This window comes from Mustela nigripes, chromosome 11 (genome assembly GCF_022355385.1).
Source record: "Mustela nigripes isolate SB6536 chromosome 11, MUSNIG.SB6536, whole genome shotgun sequence".
In the NCBI taxonomy this organism is placed as follows: domain Eukaryota; kingdom Metazoa; phylum Chordata; class Mammalia; order Carnivora; family Mustelidae; genus Mustela; species Mustela nigripes.
This window is the reverse complement of record NC_081567.1, coordinates 29,186,371-29,207,643: the sequence shown is the minus strand read 5'-3', so window position 1 is coordinate 29,207,643 and position 21,273 is coordinate 29,186,371. Positions and strand designations below refer to the sequence as shown.

The 21,273-nt window shown below is 56.1% G+C and overlaps 1 protein-coding gene across 2 annotated transcripts in view; it reads left to right on the top strand.

Annotated features, from left to right (window-relative positions):
- Positions 1-20,139, top strand: part of SNX29 (sorting nexin 29) — a 475,893-nt gene extending 455,754 nt beyond the window's left edge. The window contains exon 21 of one of the 2 annotated variants that reach the window (XM_059415299.1): positions 19,303-20,139. In XM_059415299.1, the coding sequence (XP_059271282.1) occupies positions 19,303-19,321 (19 nt within the window). In that variant the 3' untranslated portion in view covers positions 19,322-20,139. Of the gene's footprint in view, positions 1-15,222 lie in introns of both variants that reach the window. The other variant, XM_059415297.1, reaches the window with a different exon arrangement.
- The last annotated feature ends 1,134 nt before the right edge of the window (positions 20,140-21,273 follow it).

The following is a 21,273-nucleotide window of genomic DNA, read 5'->3' as shown; positions in this document are numbered from 1 at the left end:
CGTGGAAAATGATTAAGCTTGTCTTCATCTTGAGCTGAGTGAGCCATGCTTATAAGGAAGATGCTGTCCTAGTGAGGGGAGCAGCACTTTTAAATATTCTGATAGTCGCCGTCTGTCTTGGATGAGGCCCGACCTGGTCTGGAATGGTGAAACCAGGACACACATCTGCCAGGAAAATACTAGAAAATCTTCACTATCATCCATGCAGATCCCACAGCTGCCAACCTTCACAGACTGTGCTCAGATCTGCCCTCCTCCAAGGAGGGTTTAAAACTATTTCCCTAGGGGCACACGGGTGGCTTGGTCTGTTAGTGTCTCACACTTGAATGCGGCTCAGGTCATGATCTCACGTCCGCGAGGTTGAGACCCACGTTAAGCTCCGCAGTGGCTGTGGAATTAGATTTTCTCTCTCCTCTCCCCGCTCTAAAACATCAGATAAAATTGTTTCTCCAGAAGGTCTGATACAATCAAATGTCCAGCCACTTGGCCAGTCCACCAGAATGCCCGCCTCCGAGCGCAGAGATTAATGGAAGAGGCCTCCTTTTAACTGGTCTTCAAATTTGCAGAATTGCCCACAAGTGATACAGTTGCTTTAAATTCTTTGGCCCTCAGCCCGGGCTTGCACACTGGATCGCCTGGCGTGAGTCTGAGAAGCACAGAGGCCAACCCCTGCCCGGTGCAGTAGGGTTGCTGCTTTTTAAGTCCCATTGGGGAGTTTAAAGGATACCCAGGGCAGAGAACCCCAGCTTTGAAAAGGTATTGGAGGGGCTGGGAAGAGGAAGTAAGGGAGACCCCTCAGCTCACCCGGTCCCAAGGATAGAACCAGACAGCTCTCCCATCAGCATGAGTAATCCAGACAGCAACCGGAGACCAGCAGAACAAATTTCACAGGCACAGGCAGAGAAGAGGGCACATGAAGAGGGTAAGGGCAGAGCCGCGGTGGGGAGGGGGACGGGGCACGGCTCTCCGGAGTTAGTGGCTACAGCAGCAGGGAAGGGTGAGAACTCACACCAGACAAGACAGATTCCCGAAACATTTGGCTTCCAAAGTGGGAGGGGCCAAATCTCCTGCCTTCTTAACACCAGAGGGACTTAAAGCCGGGCATTCTAAAACCAGCAGGCTCAGCTCCACTGGGGAGGTAGTCCCGAGTCCCCACCCTGAAGGAGACAGCAGGACCCACGCCCATGGAGATTCAGCATACAAGCAGCAGTTTGCAAACTGCCTGCGAGGCACTGCAAGGAGAGTGACTTCCTTGCCTCAAAGCCTGTCCCAGGGAGCCTCCTTGAGGAAAGAGGAGCTCCCCCACCCCCCAGCATTAGCTCCGGGTCACCTGCTGGAACCAGTGCAATGCCAACAGGTACTACCACCTTGCTTACACACCAAGTCCTGCCCCTAGCACCACAGTCACACTTGCTTCAGTCCCCACTCTGGGGGTCCCCTCCCCCAGAAGACCAGAGCAGACCTTGCTGACAACCTCCCCACCCACATGTCTTGCCGGGGCCTTTTCCTGGCGGCCATGGTGGCCAGTCCCTGCGGAAGCCAAAGGCACATGTAGTTGAAACTACACGCCCCACCCGGGGACCCAGCATCGCCCACAGCAGGCGAAGAGACGCTCCACGGGTGACGGAAGGACAAGCAGCAGGGTAGAGGGAGCATGCGCAGGACACAGTGCCTGAAATGCCGGGTTCTGGGGATCAGGGGACACTGCCCTGCAGGGCACTACAGGACCTCTTCGTGAGGCCATTACTGTCAGGAGTAGGAGATGGAGCGGACTTCCCTAGCACACAGAAACCGAGGTAAGCAAAACGAGAAGAAATGTCCTCAAGCAAAGAACAGGTGTCTTTCTCTGTGCCCGGAGACCTAGGCAAAATGGATACAAGTATAATGTGTCCGTGGAGAATTTAATGATCATAAACGAACTCACCAGACTTGCAGAAACAGCAGAAGACAGCTTAACAAGGAGATGAAAAAGAACCAGTCACGGATAACACGATAACACGAAATTAAAAATACACTAGATGGAATGAACAGCGGGCTAGAGGAGTGATTTAATGACCTGGAGGACAGAGGAAGGGCGAGTCATCAAGCTGAGGTGAGAGCAAAAAAAAGTGTGCAAAATGAGAATAGACTTACGGGACTCTGTGACTTCATCAAATGGAATAACATTTGTATTATAGTGATCCCAGAAGAAGAAAAGAGAGCTGAAAACTTTCCAAATCCGGAGAAGGAAACCAATACCCAGATCCAGGAGGCTCAGAGATCCTCCAGCAAAATCAACCGTAGGAGGTCCATACCAGGACCTACAGTAATTAAAATGGGGAAAAGGGGAAAAGTAGTGATAATTGGTGTTTTTTGTTTTTGTTTTTAGAGATTTTTAAAAGCAACAAGACAAGAGACAGTTACACGCCAGAGGAAACCCCCTCGGGCTATCACCAGATTTTTTAGCAGAAAGTCTGCAGGCCCGGAAGACAGTGGCACAATATATTCAAAGTACTGAAAGGAAGAAAGTATGCAGCCAAGAATGTTCTATCCAGCAAGACTATACCATTCAAAATAAAAGGAGGGAGGAGCGTCTCAGACCAAAGCTAAAGGATTTCCTAACCACTAAGCTAACCATACAAGAAGTGTTCGAGGGGGCTCTCTGCGTGGAAAGGCAAGACCATAAGTACAAACAGTCAGAAACACAACCCCAGTAAAAATAAGTATATCTGTAAAACTCCGTTCGGGGACTCACACAATAAAAGGATGTAAAATAGGACACAACACACCTAAAACGTGGTGGGAGAGGAATAAAGAATGGATTCAGACTTAAGCAACCATCAACTTAATATATTCAGAAGACGTAGAGATAAGCCTCATGCTAATTGGAAATCACACACCAGTAAGGGACAAAGAATAAGAAGAAAGGAATCCCAGTATATCACTAAAGAAAGCCGGTAAGCCAAAAAAGAGCAAAAGAAGGATCAGAGAAAAACTGTAAAACCACAAAACAAGTAACAAAATGGCAATAAACACGTATACTATCAATAATTACTTTGAATGTAAATGGATTCAGCATCCCGATCAAAACACAGAATGGATTAAAAAAAATAAATAGACCATCTATATGCTGGGTCTATAGGAGACTCCCAGCAGACCTACAGACACCTGCAGACCGAACGTGAGGGGACGTGGAGGAACCTCTCTCATGCAGGCGGATGTCAAAAGAAAGCTGGGGTCCCGGTACTTCCATTGGACAAAACAGACTTCAAAACAAAGACCATACCGAAGAGACAAAGAATGCCATGTAATTAAAGGGACAATCCAACAAGAAGATATAACAATTATAAATATTTATGTGCCCAACATGGACCACCCAAATATGTAAAAAAGTAAATAACAAACATAAAGGAACTAATTAAGGAGAGTAATACAATAACATTAGGGTCTTCAACACTCCAGTAATGTCCACAGACCTATCAGCCAAGCAGAATATCAAGAAGGCAACAGTGGCTTTGAATGACGCACTGGACCAGATGGCTTTAACAGACACAGTCAAAGCATTCCCTCCTAAAACAGAAGACTACACGTTTTCTTCAAGTGCACACGGAAGAGTCTCCAAAACAGATCCCATATTAGGCCATAAAACAAGTATAAACAAGCTCAGAAAGACTGAAGCCATACTGTGCACCTTTTGACCACAATGCTATGAAACTAGAAATCTGCCCAGGAAAAAGTCTGGAAAGACCTCAAGTACAGGAAGGACAAGTAACACACTACCCAGCAATGAATGGGTCAATCAAGAAGTCAAAGACAAAATCAAACATTACATGGAAAGAAGTGAAAAGGGAAACACAGCAGTCCAACATCTCTGAGACACAGCAAAAGTCACTCTAAGAGGGAAGTTCATGGCAATACAGGGCTACCTCAAGAAGCAAAAAGAATCTCAACCTAACCTTACTTACAGGACCTAGAAAAGGAAAACCCCAAACCCGCAGAAGGAAATAAAGATTAGAGCACATCAATGAAACCAGAAGAGCTGGTTCTTCGAAGGGACCAATGAAGTTGATAAACCTCCAGCCAGATTCATGAAAACAAAACAAAACAAAATCACAAAGGCAAGAGGAAAAATTAACACCACAGAAATACAGTCAGCATAAGAAAAATTATATGCCTGGGGGCACCTGTGTGGCTCAGGTGGATAAATATCCAAGTCTCAATCTTGGCTCAGGTCATGTTCTCTCAGGGTCATAAGGTCAAGTCCCACGTCAGGCTCTGTGCTTGGCATGGAGTCTGCCTCACTTTCTCTCCCTCCCTCCTCCTCCCCTGTTCATGCTCGCTCTCCCTAAAAAAAATTATATGCCAACAAGTTGGGTGGCCTAGATGAAATGCATAAATTCCTAGAAACATATAATCTACCCAGCCTGAAGCAAGAAGAAATAGAAAATTGGTACAGACCAATAACCAGCAGTGAAAGTGAGTCAGTTATCAAAACCCCCCCAACAAACCAAAACCAAAGTCCAGGACCAGGACCGGATAGCTTCACAGGTGAAGTCCACCAAACTTCTCAAGAAAAATTAAGACCTAAAGATACCATAATACCACCCCCCCAAAAAGAATCCCAAGTGGGATTCATTCCTAGAATGCAAAGGTGGTTTAATGTTTACAAATCATCATCCACAGGATCCGTCACACCAATAAGAGAAAGCATAAAAGCCACATGATCGTCATAGTAGATGTGGAAAGACCACGTGACAGAGGACAACATCCATTCATGATTAAAAAAAAAAAAAACAAACCTTCAACACAGTAGGTCTAGAGGGAACACACCTCATCAAAATGAAGGCCAAGTATCAAAAATGCACAGCTAACACCCTACTCAGCGGGACAAAAGCGGGAGCTTTCCTCCTGAGGTCAGGAGCAAGACAAGGATGTTTACTCATCACTTCTATTCAACATAGTCCTGTGAGTCCTGGCCACAGCTATCAGCCAGCCAAAAGAAATAAAAGGCATCCAGATTGGTAAGGAAGAAATAAAGTGTCCTGTATTTGTAGATGACACAATACTATAGAAAACCTGAAAGACTCCACCAAAAATGGCTAGAACAGACACATGAATTCTGTAAGGTTCCAGGATATAAAACAGACAGAAATCTGTTGCTTTCCTACATGCTAATCATGAAGCATATTAGCTTCATTTTCAAAAAGAAAAATAAAGAAAACAATCCCATTTACAGCGGCACCAAAAAGAATAAGTTACCTAGGATTAAAGCTGACTGAGGAGGCGACAGACTTACTCTGAAAACTAGGAAACACTGCTGGAAGAAGTTGGAGAGGACATTAAGAAAGAGAAAGACATTCCATGCTCATGGATTGGAAGAATAAATATTGTTAAAACCCAAAGCAATCTACAGACTTAATATAGTCCCTATCAAAATAACAACGACGTTTTGCACAGAAGTAGAACAGACAAATCCTAAAATTTGGATGGAGCCACAAAGGACCCCAAGTAGCCAAAACAATTTTGAAAAAGAAAAACAAAACTGGAATTATCACAATTCCAGCCTTCAAGTTATATGACCAAGCTGTGGTGATCCAAACGGTATGGTATTGGCATGAAAAGTAGACTCACAGGTCAATGCATAGAAAACCCACAAAGAAACCCACACTTATATGGTCAATTAATCTTTGGCAAATGAGAAAACATGCAGTGGGGGAAAAAAAAGACAGTCCCTTCAACAGATGGTGTTAGGAAAATTGGACAGCGACGTGCAGGAGTATAAAATGACCATTTCTTCACACCATGCACAAAAATAAATTCAAAATGGATTAAAGAGCTAAATGTGAGACCTGAGACCATAAAAATCCTAGAAGAGAACAGAGGCAGTAGCTGCTTTGACATCGGCCATAACAACTTATTTCTAGATCTGTCTCCTGAGGCAAGGGAACCAAAAATAAACTATTGGAACTCTATCAAAATAAAAGGCTTCTGCACAGCAAAGGAAACAGTCAACAAAACTAGAAGACCACTTGCTGACTGGGAGAGCCTGCCTGCCCGTGACCTGCTAAAGGGTTGGTATCCAAAATAGAGAATGGAATAGCAATTTAAAAACAGGTCTGCTCCTGTCTTCTGCCTTTCTCCAAGGTGACATACAGAAGGCTCAGCATCACTCGTCACCAGGGAGATGTCAGTCAGAACCACAATGAGGTGTCACCTGACACGGATCAGAATGGCTACAGCTGCCAACACAAGACACACATTGGTGAGGATGTGGAGAAAAAGGAGCCGTCATGCTCTGTTGGTGGGAACGCAGACTGCTGCAGCCACCCCGGACATGAATATGGAGGTTTGTCAAAAAGTTAAAAACAGAATTACCCTGTCACCCAGTAGCGGCTCTACTGGCTGTTTACCCCCGAAATATGAAAACACTCATGGAAAGGGATGCGCGCCCTCCTGTGTTGACAGCAGCACGAGTCACGATAGCCGGGTTGTGGAAGCGGCCACGTGTCCATCCACAGGGGCAGAGAAGGAAGAGAAGGTACGTGTGCATGTGCACGTGCAAACACACACACACACACACACATTATCACGCAGCTGTAAGAGTGGAATCTCGCCGTTTGCAGCAGCATCTCTGGACGCACAGAGTATACTTCTTTTTTATTATTATTATTTTTTTTATTTTTTTTAAGATTTTATTTATTTATTTGTCAGAGACAGAGGGAGAGAGAGCGAGCACAGGCAAACAAAGAGGCAGGCAGAGGCAGAGGGAGAAGCAGGCTCCCCGCCAAGCAAGGAGCCCGATGTGGGACTCGATCCCAGGATGCTGGGATCATGACCTGAGCTGAAGGCAGCTGCTTAACCAACTGAGCCACCCAGGCGTCCCACAGAGTGTACTTCTAAGCAAGACAAGCCCGTCGAAGAGAAACACCGTATGATTTGCCTCCTGTGTTTAAGAAACCAGTGGAGGAGAAACAAAGACACACCAAAAAACAACTGAACTATAAAGAACACACGGGGGTGAACCGGTGGGGGTTGCCGACGGGGTGAAACGGGCAATGGGGGTGAAGGACTGTGACGCACCCCGGGCGACGGGCAGAAGCGATCACGGTCTCATACACCCGAGATTAAGGTGCATGTTAACGACGCTGGGATTAAAATGTTAGAACAATCAGATGCTGACTCTGATCATCGGCTTTGCGTCCTGCTCTGTGCCCTGGGCCCTGTCGTCGTCTGAGCCTCAGTCTCTGCTCTGCGGTGACAGCAGGGCCCGACCGCTGCCAGGCCCCTGCTTTCCTGAGCCCAGTAAGCCGACTGCCTACGGAGCAGCCGACCCCAGAACGCTGCCTGGCGCTCTGGCCCCCAGAACCACCCACGTTCTGGGTCTGCTGTGGGGTAGCACGCAAACTTTGGAGTCACCCTAGCGGGTCCTCATCCCGGCTGGGCCCTGCAGGAGAAGCCACTCGCCCTGCCTGAGCCCCTGGGATCCTTCCTCCCAGCCGCGCGGAGACTCGGGGAGCCCGTGCCCGGACCACGCCCTGCAGCCCCTGCCGTTCTGCCTCAGCTCTTGCCCAGGTCTGCAGCTCTTGAAGGCTGGGAGTCAGGGATGGCAGAGCAGAATGTTCTTGGCTTTGTACTCGGGCTGCTCGTCTCCGCAAGGGCTCCACTCTGCCATGCAGCGTGAAAGCACCGCAGGCGAGAGCCAAAGCCCTGCTCCGTGTCCGTCCCCGAGTTTCGCCTTTCTCTTTAGTTCAGCCTTGCATGCTCGGGTGGGAGTAGTTTTTTTTTTTTTCCTTAAGATTTTATTTGACAAAGAGAGCACAAGCAGGGGGAGCAGCAGGCAGAGGGAACAGACTCCCCACTGAGCAGGGAGCCTGATGCGGGACTCGATCCCAGGACCCCGGGATCATGCCCTGAGCTGGAGACAGACACTTAATCAACGGAGCCACCCAGCAGCCCTGGGGTAAGAATGTTCTTGTGAATTTTATGGCAAGGGAAATAACTCCAGGATGAGGCGAGTACCGTACGTGGCGAGGGGCGGGAGCCGGGGACGCGAGCCAGGGACGCAGGCAGCTAGGATCCTGTCCCCTCTGTACCCTTAACCCTGGGCCAGTTAACCTCTCCATGCCTCCGCTTCCTCCCCTGGAAAGGGGGTACGCATGGGCTTCCCTCCCTCCCTGGCTGCGGCGTGGATTACGGAGCACATGCAGGGCAGTGAGGACAGTGCCCGGCACACAGCAAGCACGCCGTAAAGGTCCGCGATTGCACTTTGAGTACAGAAGTGAGACCTCTGGCCGAGCTGCCCTCGGCTCGGGGAGCGCGCCGTCTCGTGGGGAGCCCATGAAGGGAAGACGGAATTCCTGCCACGGGAGACACATGCCTGGAAGGGGACCTAGAAGTCAGGGACCGTGGTAGGTGAGGAACAGTCTCTCTAGGGGGACAACTTGCCAGCGGCGACAGGAACCCGTGAGGAACAGATGGGGCCACATGCAGAGTCTCCCTGGTGGGGGGAGCCTGACCTCGGCCGCAGGTCGTACAGACTGTGAACTTGATTCGCTGTGCAGCGGCCGCCTCTGGAAGGCTGGGAGTAGGGGCCTGTGCTGCGATCAGCTTTGTATTTTAAGACACACGAAGGGAGACCATCCAACGCCATTTGTGCGGTCCCCAGAACCACCAAGGAGTCATTAAGGCTTGGTGGCAAATGGGGTGGCTGAAGGTTGGGGAGCCTCGGACGCCCGGCTCACAGCTCCGAAACCTCTCCCGGACTTGCACTCCCTGGTCCACGCAGGAGAGCGCTTCCTTCCCGGAGCAGGTGCGGTGGCTGGACCCAGACTCATTCCTGCGGAGGGGGACCCTGCGCAGGGCGCACGCAGACCCAGCCTTGGTGGCTTCCCGCAGGCGAGCTGGGGTGTCCAAGCTGTCACTCGGCCGCGGAGAGGGACCCAGGGAGGCTGCGCCTTGGGGACCTCGGACAGCAGCAGACGGGCTCCTTCCTGCAGTGTTCTGGAGTCTGGTGTTCTACTGAGCGAGTAACAAAATAGCTACTGACGTGTGATCCACGACAAGCGCATTGTCCTGTGGCTCCTGCTGTTCTCTGCATTTCCACGCACGTGCTCACTCTCTCGCGTGAGGTTTTGTTCTTCACGGCGGTAGGGTCCTACCCGGTCTTCCGTAACCTGTTGTCTTCACTGACCGTTATGCCGAGGTGCGCGCCCGCGTGCGTGTCCTCCTGGGTGACGGTGGGCAGCCGTGCTCATGCCCGGTCAGCCGTGGACTGGGGGAGTCGCCCAGCCTAGGGGCGGGCACATTGTTGCCAGGCTTCCCCTCTCCCGAGGGGAAGCCTGCGTGGACCGAAGGGGCCCCCGGACGTGGAGCTCCTGAGGCAGGACTCGCAGAGGATACGATAGAACCTTTGCCCACAGCTCCCTCGGTTTTCCTAAAATGCATCCCCTGTTTGTCCAGCCACCCCCTCTGACCACTGTCCCAGTGCTGGCCGACAGCGTCTCCGGCCAGCCTGCATACTTCTGGGGCCTCAGAGAATGGTCTGGGGCTGCGCTGGACACCCCGTGGGATCGCTCATTCCACGCATCTTCACAGAGCACCGGGTCTGTGACCCCCCCCCCCATCCCCCGCCACTCTGCTTCTGTGAACCAGGCTGACCTCACAGCAGCACACGCCGAGGGCTCCTGCAGGGGAGGCCGCACTGAGACCAGAAGGGGAGGAGGGGAAGGGGGAGGAGGTCAGGTGGCCTTTCTGTTTGGGGACGGGCAAGCACAGAAGCATCGGTGCAGGAGTGTGCCCAGTGCCCACTGAGGAGGCTGGAGGGGGCGGGTGGCAGGACCGCCTCAGGGGTGTTCCTACGGAGAGCGGAAGGGCTTCGCTCCAAGGCCGGGTTTGGAGCCAAGGCCGGTCCCGATCGGCTGGTTTGGCTCGGTGGTTCCAGCCACGACGCCCCTCCCAGGCTTCAGCAAACACTAGCAGCATCACTAACCTGTTTATCGTCCCCCATGAAGTGCCCACCATGTCCTTCCCCTGCCTATCTGTCAAGCTGTCCTCTCGCTCGTGGTGGCTCCCAGGAGCCCTTCACCCACTCTGGGCCCTCTGTGATCTGCTTCGGGACACCTGTCTCTTGGTGCTTCTGTGCTCCTGCGTGGGGCTTTCTGTTTGCCCACCTCACACCGCCTTGAACCACCACCACCCTTACCATTTTCTAGGCTTTTTATTCTCTGCACGCTCAACGTTAAAACCACTGAGCTTTTACCGACGGGCAGATCTGGGTGATGGCTTTGGAGGGTTGCCTTATTAAGAGTCTCAGAGGTCCTATTACCACCACTTTCTCTAGGGGAGACATGAATCCGGGTCCTTACTCCTGTTCTCTCAAAGTAAACCTCAAGAGTGTTCATGGCACTCTCATTCCAAGGTCTACGTTCTGGGGTCACGCACGGCCACCTCCACTAAGCTGGGCGTGGCCAGGGTCCCATCCGACTGGAAGGACAAGGCTCAGTGCAGGTGAACTTGCCGTTGGCAGCTCTGTGGCTGTACCTGAACGACTGAGTGTGCCAGATGTAGTTCTAGGTGCGGGGCGGGCGGTGGGGAAGGGGACCAAGTGGCAGTTGCCGTAAGGAAACCAAAACACAGTGACTGGGTGGCCCAGGAGCAGATTCGACTATGGAGCTCAGATCTGCGCTCAGGGACAACTGAGCAGAGCCGGAGGGGGCATGGGCTGGACCCGAGGGCAGCCGGAAGCTGTAGAGGAGGGACATGGAGGAGGACTTGGGACGAGGCGCAGAGGAATCCACAGACACAGGGGAGACCCTTTAGAAATCTGTCGGGAGTCCAGGCCAGAGGCCACGGTGTCTGGACCTGGGATGTCACTGGTAGAGGGCAGTGCCGGTGTTGCACACGTGTCCAGACGGACACCCCACCGGGCACTTTGGTGAGTAAGGCGTGGAATGTGAAGGGAAGGCCAAGGCGGTGGGTTAGGGTTTGAGCCAGGATGCAGATAGCTGTGCCGTTTACGAAAGCTGAGAAGACCAGAGGAGGAAGAAAGGTGCGATGGGGAAATTCAGAGTTTCTGCGTTGGACAACTTCAACACAGGGAGACGGGCAGTGGTTACAGTCAAGCCCAGGGTCCCAGCTAGGAGGAGAGGTGGGGCTGAGACGGGGCAGTGGCAGGGTCCAGGGAGCGGGGCCTTGAGGACGCATTGGCCGGGGGTAGGGGGTCCCAGAGGCGGTGCGAACCATCCAGCCTCTATTCAAAGTAGCCCTGCGGGGCAGGGGGGTCCCAACATAGCGGATGGGTACAAAGCTGGAAGGTGGGTCTCAGTCCGCTTGGGCAGCCGTGGGACACCCATTTGGGTTAATGAACTCTACTTGAGGTGCCCAATGTCACCCCAGCAGCATCGGGGGTCTCTAATGATCAGGAGCCTGTCCACGGGGGCACCTGGGTGGCTCAGCCGTTAAGCATCTGTCTGTGGCTCAGGTCTTGTCCCAGGGTCAAAGCCCTGAATCGGGCTCCCCAGTCAGCAGGGAGTCTACTTCTCCCTCTCCCTCTGCTGCTCCCCCTGCCTGTGCTCGCTCTTTGTCAAATACATAAAGTCTTTAAAGAAAAAAAAGCCCATACATGGTTCCAGCCCATGAAATAGCGAAAGCCGGCTTCTCCGGGGGCCGCAGTAGACAGAACAGTGTTTCTATGGACTGACTCGCACCTTGTACGCAAATGAGACCTGACACCATCTGTACTTTCTCCCGTAGCATCATTTACCACAGGGACCTGCTCTACCTTCCCCTCCAGCTCTGCTGCACCCCCCACCCCAGTCCAGTCTCCAAACACAAATGGAACCTGTTTTCACTCCTTCCCCTGCCCTGATTGGCCGCTGTGTCCGCAGAGGCTCTCCTTCCAGCACCCCTACCCCTGCTCCGTGCCTGCTCCCCCATCTATGCTCTGACCTCAGGATCCTTATCCTGGGAGCATACCAACCCCATGGAGCTCCCTGGGCCCGGGGTTCCGCTCTGTCACTCTGGCCCCACTGTAAGCTTTAGAGGCTGTATATCCGAAGCGGGTGACGCTAACAGGGTTCCCCATGATCCTCGGGGTGAGGGGCTCACATAGCTCTGCACGATCCAGCCCCCTTCCAACCTCTCCAGACTCAGCGCCCACCTCCCACTGTCTTCCCCAGACCCTGGAGGTCTTTTTCTCTACAAGTATCTGTCACCTACCCCTTAGCCCAGAGGATAAGAAGAGCTGGGTCTCATCAGATGGACCCAGGCTTGCGTCCTACTGTCACACGGGAGACCTGTGCCCTCCGCTCAGTCCCTGCCCCTCCGCGTGCCACACAGGATACTCCCATCACGCCCCCGTGATGCAACAGCACCCCCACCTCCCAGCAATCACCCTGTGACTGTCGCCGTAACCTCCACAGACCGGCCCCGGACTCTCGGCTCCCCAGGCCTCATCAACAATGTCCGTGGCATCCCAAAAACAGAATAGTACAGCACAACCCACCCCCCCACCCGCCATGAGGCCACCGCGCCAAGATTATATTCAGAATCATTCTATCACAGAGACCATTCGGGGTTAGGAATTGGGATCTGAAGAACCACCAGAACCATCTGTGGGTCATCTGCAAGGGCAGAACCACTGGGCTCCAGATCTAACCAGGGACAGGAAACCGAGGAAGGGCACGGAGGCCACCTTCCGTCAGGCACAGCCAGGGCACTCCCAGAGCGAAACCTTCAGGACTGGAGTGGAGTGACTGGTGCTCGGGTCCAGCTGGGTCCTTTGGGTCCCATCACAGGGCCTGGAGCCCTAAATTCTGCCCACAAGTGAGTTCAAGGCTGTGTAGCTGGTGCACCCAGACCAACCCAGCCGCTCGTAGCCCTCCCTCTGCTGGCTGTGGGCATAGAGCAAGGCCTCCCCAGCCCCCGCAGTTGGGAGGGCAGCCCTTCTTCCTGGTTTGCACACCGTGCAGGCAGAACGCAGTCCTAACTCGCGCACACATGGCCCTTCCCAGTCACTGGCTCTCAGGGGACCGTGGTCTCAGCTTCGGTAGAAGAGAGCTCGGTCCTGTGCATGCCCCGGGGTCCAGCCCGGCAGCTGGCCTCACCCATGTGCAGCCCCCTCCAAGCTACGGCAGGTGGCCCCCAGCAAATGGGGTATCGACCGGCTCTCTGCACCTGGTTTATGAGCCAAATGAAAAATAATTCTCTCCCTGTGGCCATTTTTCACTGCTGAGTGGCTGAGACCTTTGGATCGATGTCACCCACGTGCTGGGTACTGGGGTGCCACCCCTGTGGCATGCTAACAGGGCTCCCCATGATCCTCAGGGTGAGGGGCTCACATGGCAGTGCACGATCCAGCCCCCCACCAGCCTGTGGCACCCAAGAGGTTTAGTAAATAAACAGTCTCCCCGGGGCTCCTGGCAGGTGCTGCTTACACAGACCTGTTTCCTCGGGTGCCCCAAGGGTAGCCAGCAGCAGGCACAAGGGGAGTTTCTGTAAGGGCTGCCAAGCTGGTCGCCCCGGAGAGAAGCCCCAAGAGCTCGAGGAGAAGGGACCTGTGGGACCAGTGGGACATGTGGGCTGTGTCCTGGGTGAATGGCCGTGCTCAGGAGGCTGCTGCTCCCACCTTCCAGCTGAGGGCTCAGGACAGGTCCCAGCTCTGCGGAGAACCAGTGCCCAGCGTCGGTCCCGGGGAAGTGTCGTCCCCACAGGGTTCCCTGTGGGTCCCTAGAGCTCGGGAAGTCCGCATCTCATGGCCTGGGGGAAGGAGGCATCTGCATCCGTCTGGCCCTTGCTTCCTGCCCACTGGTTCAAAGCGTGAGACCATCCCCATGTGGACCTTGAGGAGGTGAAGCCGTGTGGGCGGGAACCAAAGCCAAGTTCAGCAGCAGGGGGAGGACAGTTGGCAGGCCCCCCGCACGGGCCTGCCGGCGAAGACCCTGCAGCGCCCCTCCTCGCTGCCTCGGCTTGGGCCACTTCCCTCAGTAGCCTTGTGAGGGTAGAGCTCCCCGCTGAGAGCGCGGCCGCTTCGGCAGCTCCGGGTCCAGAAACACACGCGGCCGTCCCCGCGCTCTGGTGTATTTCCATCACGGCAGAAGAGAACCCCGGGTCTCCCCTGCCCCAAGCAGCCACACACTTCCTGTTCCCCCAAACCACTCTATTCCGGACCCTCCCAGGAACAGAGTCTCAGGTGCGTGGACTGGGGAGCCCGGCGTGTTTCTGCCAGCTCGGGGTTCGCAAGGCTGCCCCACGCCCGCTGGCAGCAGCGGTCTCCCCGGGAGCCTCCGGAGGGAACCAGTTGTGCCAGCCTTCCGACTTCAGCTCCGTAAGGCCCGTTTCAGACTCCAGACCCCACAACTCTAAGATGGGATGTTTGCATTCAAGCCACTAAGTATGGGGTCATTGGTGAGCAGAACTGCAGGAACCAGACAAGAGTTCAACCCGGCCTTCACAGCCGCAGGCCGGCCGACGGCTGCGCCGCCCCCGCCAGCACGCCGCGCCCGGCCCTGCTCAGAGAGCCTTCCCACCCGCCCCACACGCCGTCCCGGGCCCCTTCTGCCCTGGGAGGCTCAGGCTGCCTTTACACCAGGTCCTGCCTATGATGTCCTCTCACCGGTGGCCCGTGAGTCTCCCCCAGGCCTGGGACAGCCGGCTTTGCTCACCACTGTTTCCAGGGGCTGCAAGCGGGCTCGGCCCTCACGGGTGCTCAAGAACGTCATGGGATGAAGGGTCGCACCGCCCCCTCCCGCAGGCTTTTCCGAACACCTGGAGGTGTCCCCACCCCGTGTTACCTTCGCTTCTCACCGTCTGTCCTCCCGGGGCGCTCTGTGCCCCCCTCCCCCACAGCCTGCCACGCTCCCGCCGGGCCCGCGGCGGGGACACGGGTAACCCCCGCGGTGGGACTGCTGACTCGTTGTGCTATTTCTGGCTCTTTCGCACAGGAAAGTCCTAATTAGCCGTTGGCCTACATCCTGGTTATTCTCTTAGGACGGGGGCCACAGGCAGTCCCCCATTCCTGCTACACCCCTTCTGACCCTGCATGCAGCGGTCTCCACAGCGTTTCCTCCTCTTTCCTCTTCCAGCAAGGGCACGCGTCAGTGACAGTGGGGGAAGAAAGCCACGGCCCCGCGCGCGCTCGCCCCTCGGAGCTGGAGAGCCACGGCCCCCCCCCCCCCAGAGCGCTCCCTCCTGCTCCCGCCCCCACCGGATGCCCCGACTTAATCCGCCTCTTCCCTGCTCTTACAGTGACGTCCCCCCTCCTGGAGAACCGCTGACCAAGAACACCCGGCCCAAAGTGGCTTCCCGCTTCCCCAAGCTGTCCCGCGGTCACCCCAGAGAAACCCGCAACGTGGAGCCCCAGAGCGGCGACCTCTGACCTCTGCCGAATCCCAGACTTGGGCCCTATGTGCTGCGCCAGCTGCCTCGGCCCAACTACTCCACGTCCGGCCAGGCCCCAGCAGACGGCCCCCTCCCCCCCCCCGGGGGCAACGCCCCCCCCCCCCACCCCTGCCCCGGAGTCCCGGGACACTGATTAAACTGGGCAGTCTCAGAGGGCAAGGCAGCAGCTCGCAGGACAGACTCGGACACATGGCCACCCTCCCGGGGCCGGCCCTTCCCAACTCCCTCCAGCTCGGGGGCGGTGGCCCGCAGGAGGGTGGGCACCAGGGGCCGTGCACAGCCCCTTGCTGGAGAGGCACAGCTCGGAGGAAGATCAGAAACCGCCTCCTGACTCTTTCCCACGCGGGAATTAGAATGATTGTTACCCTTTTTTTTTTCCCTTGTAACGTAACTGCCTGCTGTAGTCTATGGACACGTGGGACCCGAGGGGGGAGCTTGTGTTCCTTCCCCTTCAACTCTCTCCCAGTGGTCCTAAGACCCCCTGGTTGTACAACCCATGGCCAGCGGTAGCTCATGTGGCCTCCTCGAGGGAGACATGCCAGTGGCCTTCTTGCTAAGGAGCCACTAGGGACGCTGACCTGGGGGGGTGGTGCACATAGAGCACTCCCCACCGCCTTCTGAGGTTGGATTCTGGAAGGACTAGCCCCCGTCGGAAACTGGAGGCCGCCTGGGCCCATATGCACACTGTGAGGCTTGGGTGGACTGGGGCCATGACCTCCCAAGCCAAGAGGCCTCAAGGTCACGTGAGAGACTGTTCAGGGAACTACTGCGGAAAAGGCCTCACGCCCTCAGGCTTGCAGACCGTTCTCGTTCTCCGGCGCCCTGCAGAGCTCCGCGGGGCTCCCTGGTACCTGGGACAGTGCCCCGCCTCCAAGTCACCGTCATTCCCTTAGGATGCATTCTTGCTGTGCCCTGTGCCACCGCCGTGCTCTCAGTGTGTCCCCCGTGGCCGGCGGAACAGGATGAGGATGAGCTGCCTTCCTGCATGAGGTCGCCTCCCAGAACCGGGGCCGTGGGCCAGCTCGGACCTCCAGAATCACGGACCCGGCGTGAGCTGCGGTGGACAGATACGAAGGGCTTGCTTGTCCGGGGGAAGGACGGAGGAGCTAGACCCACGCGGTGCAGCAGAGCACATGGGGGCCAGACTGACGCGAGGAAGTAGGAGCGCGTCGGAGGCCTGCGGGCAGCTGAGCACACAAGCTTCCCAGAACCGTTTCAGCCTCCCCGGGCTTGCTGAGCCACTGCGCGAGCACTAGGCCTCTGCTGGACAGACGGACGCCCTGGACGGCATCACCTGGAAGGTTTCTGCCGCGAGTTCCCTGCTGCCAAGTGAGGGTAGCGGAAGGCTGAGGTGCAGCCCACCCCGCCCTCCGGGGGGAACGGAGGCAGCCCGAACCACCTCAGAGGGAGCCGTCGGCGGGGGAGCAGAACCAAGCACCATTCCCCGTACAGGGGCCACGTCATCAGCTCGTGGGAGTCAACAGGACCCGAGACGCTGTGTCCCAGGAAAGCGACCCGGGGCTCTGCCTTGTTTGCCAAGATCCCCACGGCACCTGCGCTTCCTTCGAACTTGAGGCCCACGGGACAGCTGGCCGCCGTCACTGGCAGTGGGGGCACACTTGTGCCAAACTCGCAAAGCTCGGGCTGGCCCAGTCCTGCCCCCATCAGTCCCTGGGAAGTGGGGTTTGCAGCGGACACAGATGGGAGCCTCCCGCGGCTGACGTCACCCGGGGCCGAGGACTCTGCTCCACCAGCCCATTTGGACACCGGGCCCGAAATGCGTCTGAGTGTGAACTGACCTCACCTTCTCCAAAGTCTCCAGCAGGAGCCCACCTGGACATTCTGTGCCCAGAACTGTGACAGACGGATGCTAAGCCTTGAGAAACAATTACACACTCGGTCTGTGTTTACAGAAGGAGAAACTCTGCCTATTTTTTAAAGCTTAATTATTCATGGAAAGCTTGCCCTGCTCTCCTGATACTCCGACGGAAAAGCCCATTCCTGGGACCACATGTGACCCATCCAGGTGGCCTGCTCTGTGCACCCACTTCTCGTGACGCGGCAGAAACCTGGAGCCATCGTTGGCATATGGACCCCCCCCCTTTGCACTCAGATCCGCACGTGACATACACATGACAACCACTCCTGAAAGCCTTGACTCCTGTGTCCCCTAGAATGTTCTGTAGTGGTTCCCCCCCTGCCACTCCAGATCCTTGTCCTGCTCCCCGGCGTGCTGGGACGGACAGAGAAACAGTGGGTCTCCAGCTCCTGGAGAAGGAAGCACAGGCCCAGCCATTGCAGACAGAGACCCGAGGCACAAAACACCACCTCCTGGCCAGAGCCGTGTCCTCTGCTGGCCTTCCGTCCTGTCCCGTTGAGAGGCCTGGCCGGCCCTAGCCCTGCACGACAGACACCCATCAGCCCCAGGACCCACTGGAGAGAAAGGCAGCACGACACAAAGAACCCGTAGAAGGCGGTCCTGTTCTCCTGGACCCGGTCAGATCCTTTGGCACCTCCCCAGCTGGCACCCAAGGAAGTTAGGGGGCACGCCTCAGAGAGGGCATTCTATCCCGTGACGGTCACCTTTAGCAGCATGACCCGCGTGCAACCAAGGGCTTGGGTTACAAAGGGATCCCATGTGGAGTCGTGGAGATAGGACCCAAGAGGGAAGAATGGGGGTCAGGGTCCGTGGACGAGAGGCACTTAGAAGCCGGGCTCCGCTCCACAGCGGGAGCCTCCCGCGTGCTTGGCTCAAAGTGCTCGCCCGCAGCGGGGTACCGAGGGGCAGTCAGAGCTGCGGACAGTCGTCGGTTTGACCGCACAGCAGGAGCTCCTGCCAAGAGCCAACCGTCACGGGAGGCCTCACACGAGTCCTGTGCTTGGGCCCGAGTCGGGAGACAGGAGCGGAGAGCTGCCAGCCCGCCGCGTGCTTGCTTCCCGGCACCCTGCACAGGGTCCCTGGGCCCGGGCTACGCGAACCATCCTCCTCTTCCCTCGGCTCCACATGAGCGAGTTCCCCCATGAACTTGGGTGGAGAGCTCTAGGCCTCACTTCCTCCCGCGCCTGCCCACCTTCACGGGGGAACTGGGCCTGCCCCACACACGGAGGCCAGGCCTCGGCTTCTGGGGTCCCCACAGGTAGCCCCGCCAGTCCCCTCCAGAGGCCTTCATGCCTCCCCTGGCACCTTGGCACCAGCCCCAGAGCCCGTTCCCGGGAAGGCGCTCCACTCCGTGGGGACTGCTGTGCCTGGGCACAGACGTGAGGCGGAACACCGGCTCCATCTGCAGCCCGGAGCGACCCTGCCAGGTCCCACCCAGGAACAGCAGACGGCACCGAGGCATCCCAGGAGGGGCACACATCCTGCTCCATTTCAACCCCGACGGCAATAATCCTCGGCCTTCCCTCCCAGTTTGGCGCGGGACCGTGCCCGGCACGCTGGGTTCTGTCCCCAGCCCGGGCTGCGGCAGACGGAGGGGGTGCTTCTGGCAGGCAGGCCTCCGCTGCGGGGCGACGCCTCCTACAGCCCTCCTTTTTCTAAATATTTTGCATTGTTTCATTAAAGCGAACATTAAATATTTGCTGTTGGGCTTGGCTTGTGGGCTAATTTTGCACAACTGTAGCACTGTATATTTTATCTAACGTTTCTGTGCCAAAAAGTTCGTTGTCCTGTTTCTGTAACACGTGGTTTTGATGAGGTTCCTTAAACGGATCAGTAGGGATGGGGGGGGACACAGGTGCACTCGGGCTGCCCGGATGCACCGCTCAGCTCAGCCCCGCGGGGCTCCCCTGCCCTCGGCCGTGAACCGCGGTGGGGCGCGGGCCAGCCTTTGAAGGCTCTCAGTGAGGGCCGGGAGCCTCTCCCTGTGGGTCTACATCCTCACAGCCACCGAGCATGGGCTTCTGTACCTACTGAATCCGTTTCCTTAGGGGGAAGCACCCAGTCTGATTTCTGGAAAGGACGGTCGAGCCTGCAGTACGGAGACCGAGTTCACTGCTGCTTCTGCTTCGAGGTCCGGGGTTTCCGTTCGTACGGGCCCGGGCATGCTTGTCCATCGTGGCTGGAGCTCCACGCGCAGACCTGCTCGGGTCACACCCTCCTCCTCCTCCCCGGGGCCTGATCAGGTCCGCTCCCTGCCTTCCTGACCCGCAAGCCAGGAGGCCACTCTTCCCACTGCAAGACTCTGCACCATTAGTAGAAACCACAGAGGGGAGGCCTTTGCAAGAACCAGGATTGCGGCCACAGAGGACACAGGCCAGCAGACCGCACATCTGTGCCCGGAGCTGCTGGAAGGAGCCTGGAGAACACGCGCTTCCAGGAGTGAGGGGGGCTGGAGCTCACTAGGGCACGTTCTCAGCTGGCATTAGGCCTGGACTTCCTGGAGGAGGGGCACCTGTGAATGCAGGAGCCCTGGTGTCCCAGCGCAGAGGCTACCCACCTCCAGGAAAGTCCCCTTGCCTGGCCAGACCATGTGAGCCCTCTGCCGGGGAGGGGGGAGCACAGCAACAGATGGCGGGTCTGGTCGGCTGCCAGGATGGATGTGGGGTCGAGCTGTCCGCAGATTCGCTCTGAAATGTGTAGTAATACGTTAACTGCCCTCTTATGTTAAGGTTTACACAATAGAATTTTTAAACAAATGTGTTTAATTTTCTAAAATCTCTTGTATTAAAGTTTTCTTTTGGAATAAGCTGTGGTAATTTTGTTACGATCTGGTTGAGATACACCTCTTTACAATGACAATAAAAACAGTCACATTTTATAAATTAGCCCAGTTATGGTCTTTCTGTGCTTTCTTTTGCCGCTGACTAGCTCAACTGGCATTGCACACATTTTAAAGATTTCCACAAAGCTCACCCACCATCTCCTGGAAGAGCGTAGAGACCAGCATTCCCTGAGCCCAACCTCAGTGTTACTGGAGCTGAAACGGAGCGGAAGTCCCACCGTGCGCTGCGAGCCCTGTAGAACTGGGCACGTACACTCAAAGCGCCACAGAAATCCCCTTGGTACAGGTTCCTATTCATCCACATCGTTATTGGGCACCTACTGTATACCAGGCATCTTGCCTGGCATGGGCACAGAGCAGCAAACAGGACAGTAGCGCCCCAGCCGTCTCACACCCGAGTCCAGGTGCCACAGGTGGACCAAAATGATCTGCGGAGGCCGCCATCCCCAGGGTCACGACCTGCTGTAGGTGCTGCGGAGCAAGCGGCTGGGTTCGGGAGCCTAGAATGGGACCGGGACCTGCTTTGAACCACAGAGGCCAGGGTGTCTCCCCTGTGGCTGTGCGGACACTGGGGAGCAGGTATGGCTGCGGGTTGGGGGGGGCGCGCACACAGGGGGTTCACAGTGTCCCTGGGTTCAATCCACGCGATGTCTCTAGCACCATGCAGCTGTGACAACCAGAAATGTCTCCAGACATAGCCATGTACCTCCTGAGTGACAAGACGCCCCCGGTTGAGGACCGTGGGGTGAGGCTAAGAGATACTTTTGGCAGAAATGATGTTTAAGCTTCAGCTGGAGGAAAAGAAAGACCTGGACACTGTCCTTCCCCACCGCTCCCAAGTCCTAGAAAACCCACGCCACACAGCCAGGGGCTTTGCCGGTGTGACGTCCTTACGGGAACAGAGGAGAAATGGGTTCTTGGGGTAAGGGCCTGGGTGTGAGGTCATTCTGTGAAACTCCTACCATCCGATCTGGCGGGGGACCTGACCAGGGCCCCGAGGAGGGTGCCCTCCGGGCTGAGGATATGGGGTTGGGGGGCGGGACAACCGCTGCTCGTTCGGGATGTGGGTGGACATTTGCCGCACACGCTATGGCCCCAACCCCATGAATCCTGTGCCTTCCATGTATTTCAACAGGTAAGAAAACTAAGCTCGGGCTGCGTGTGGGCCCCGGCTCCC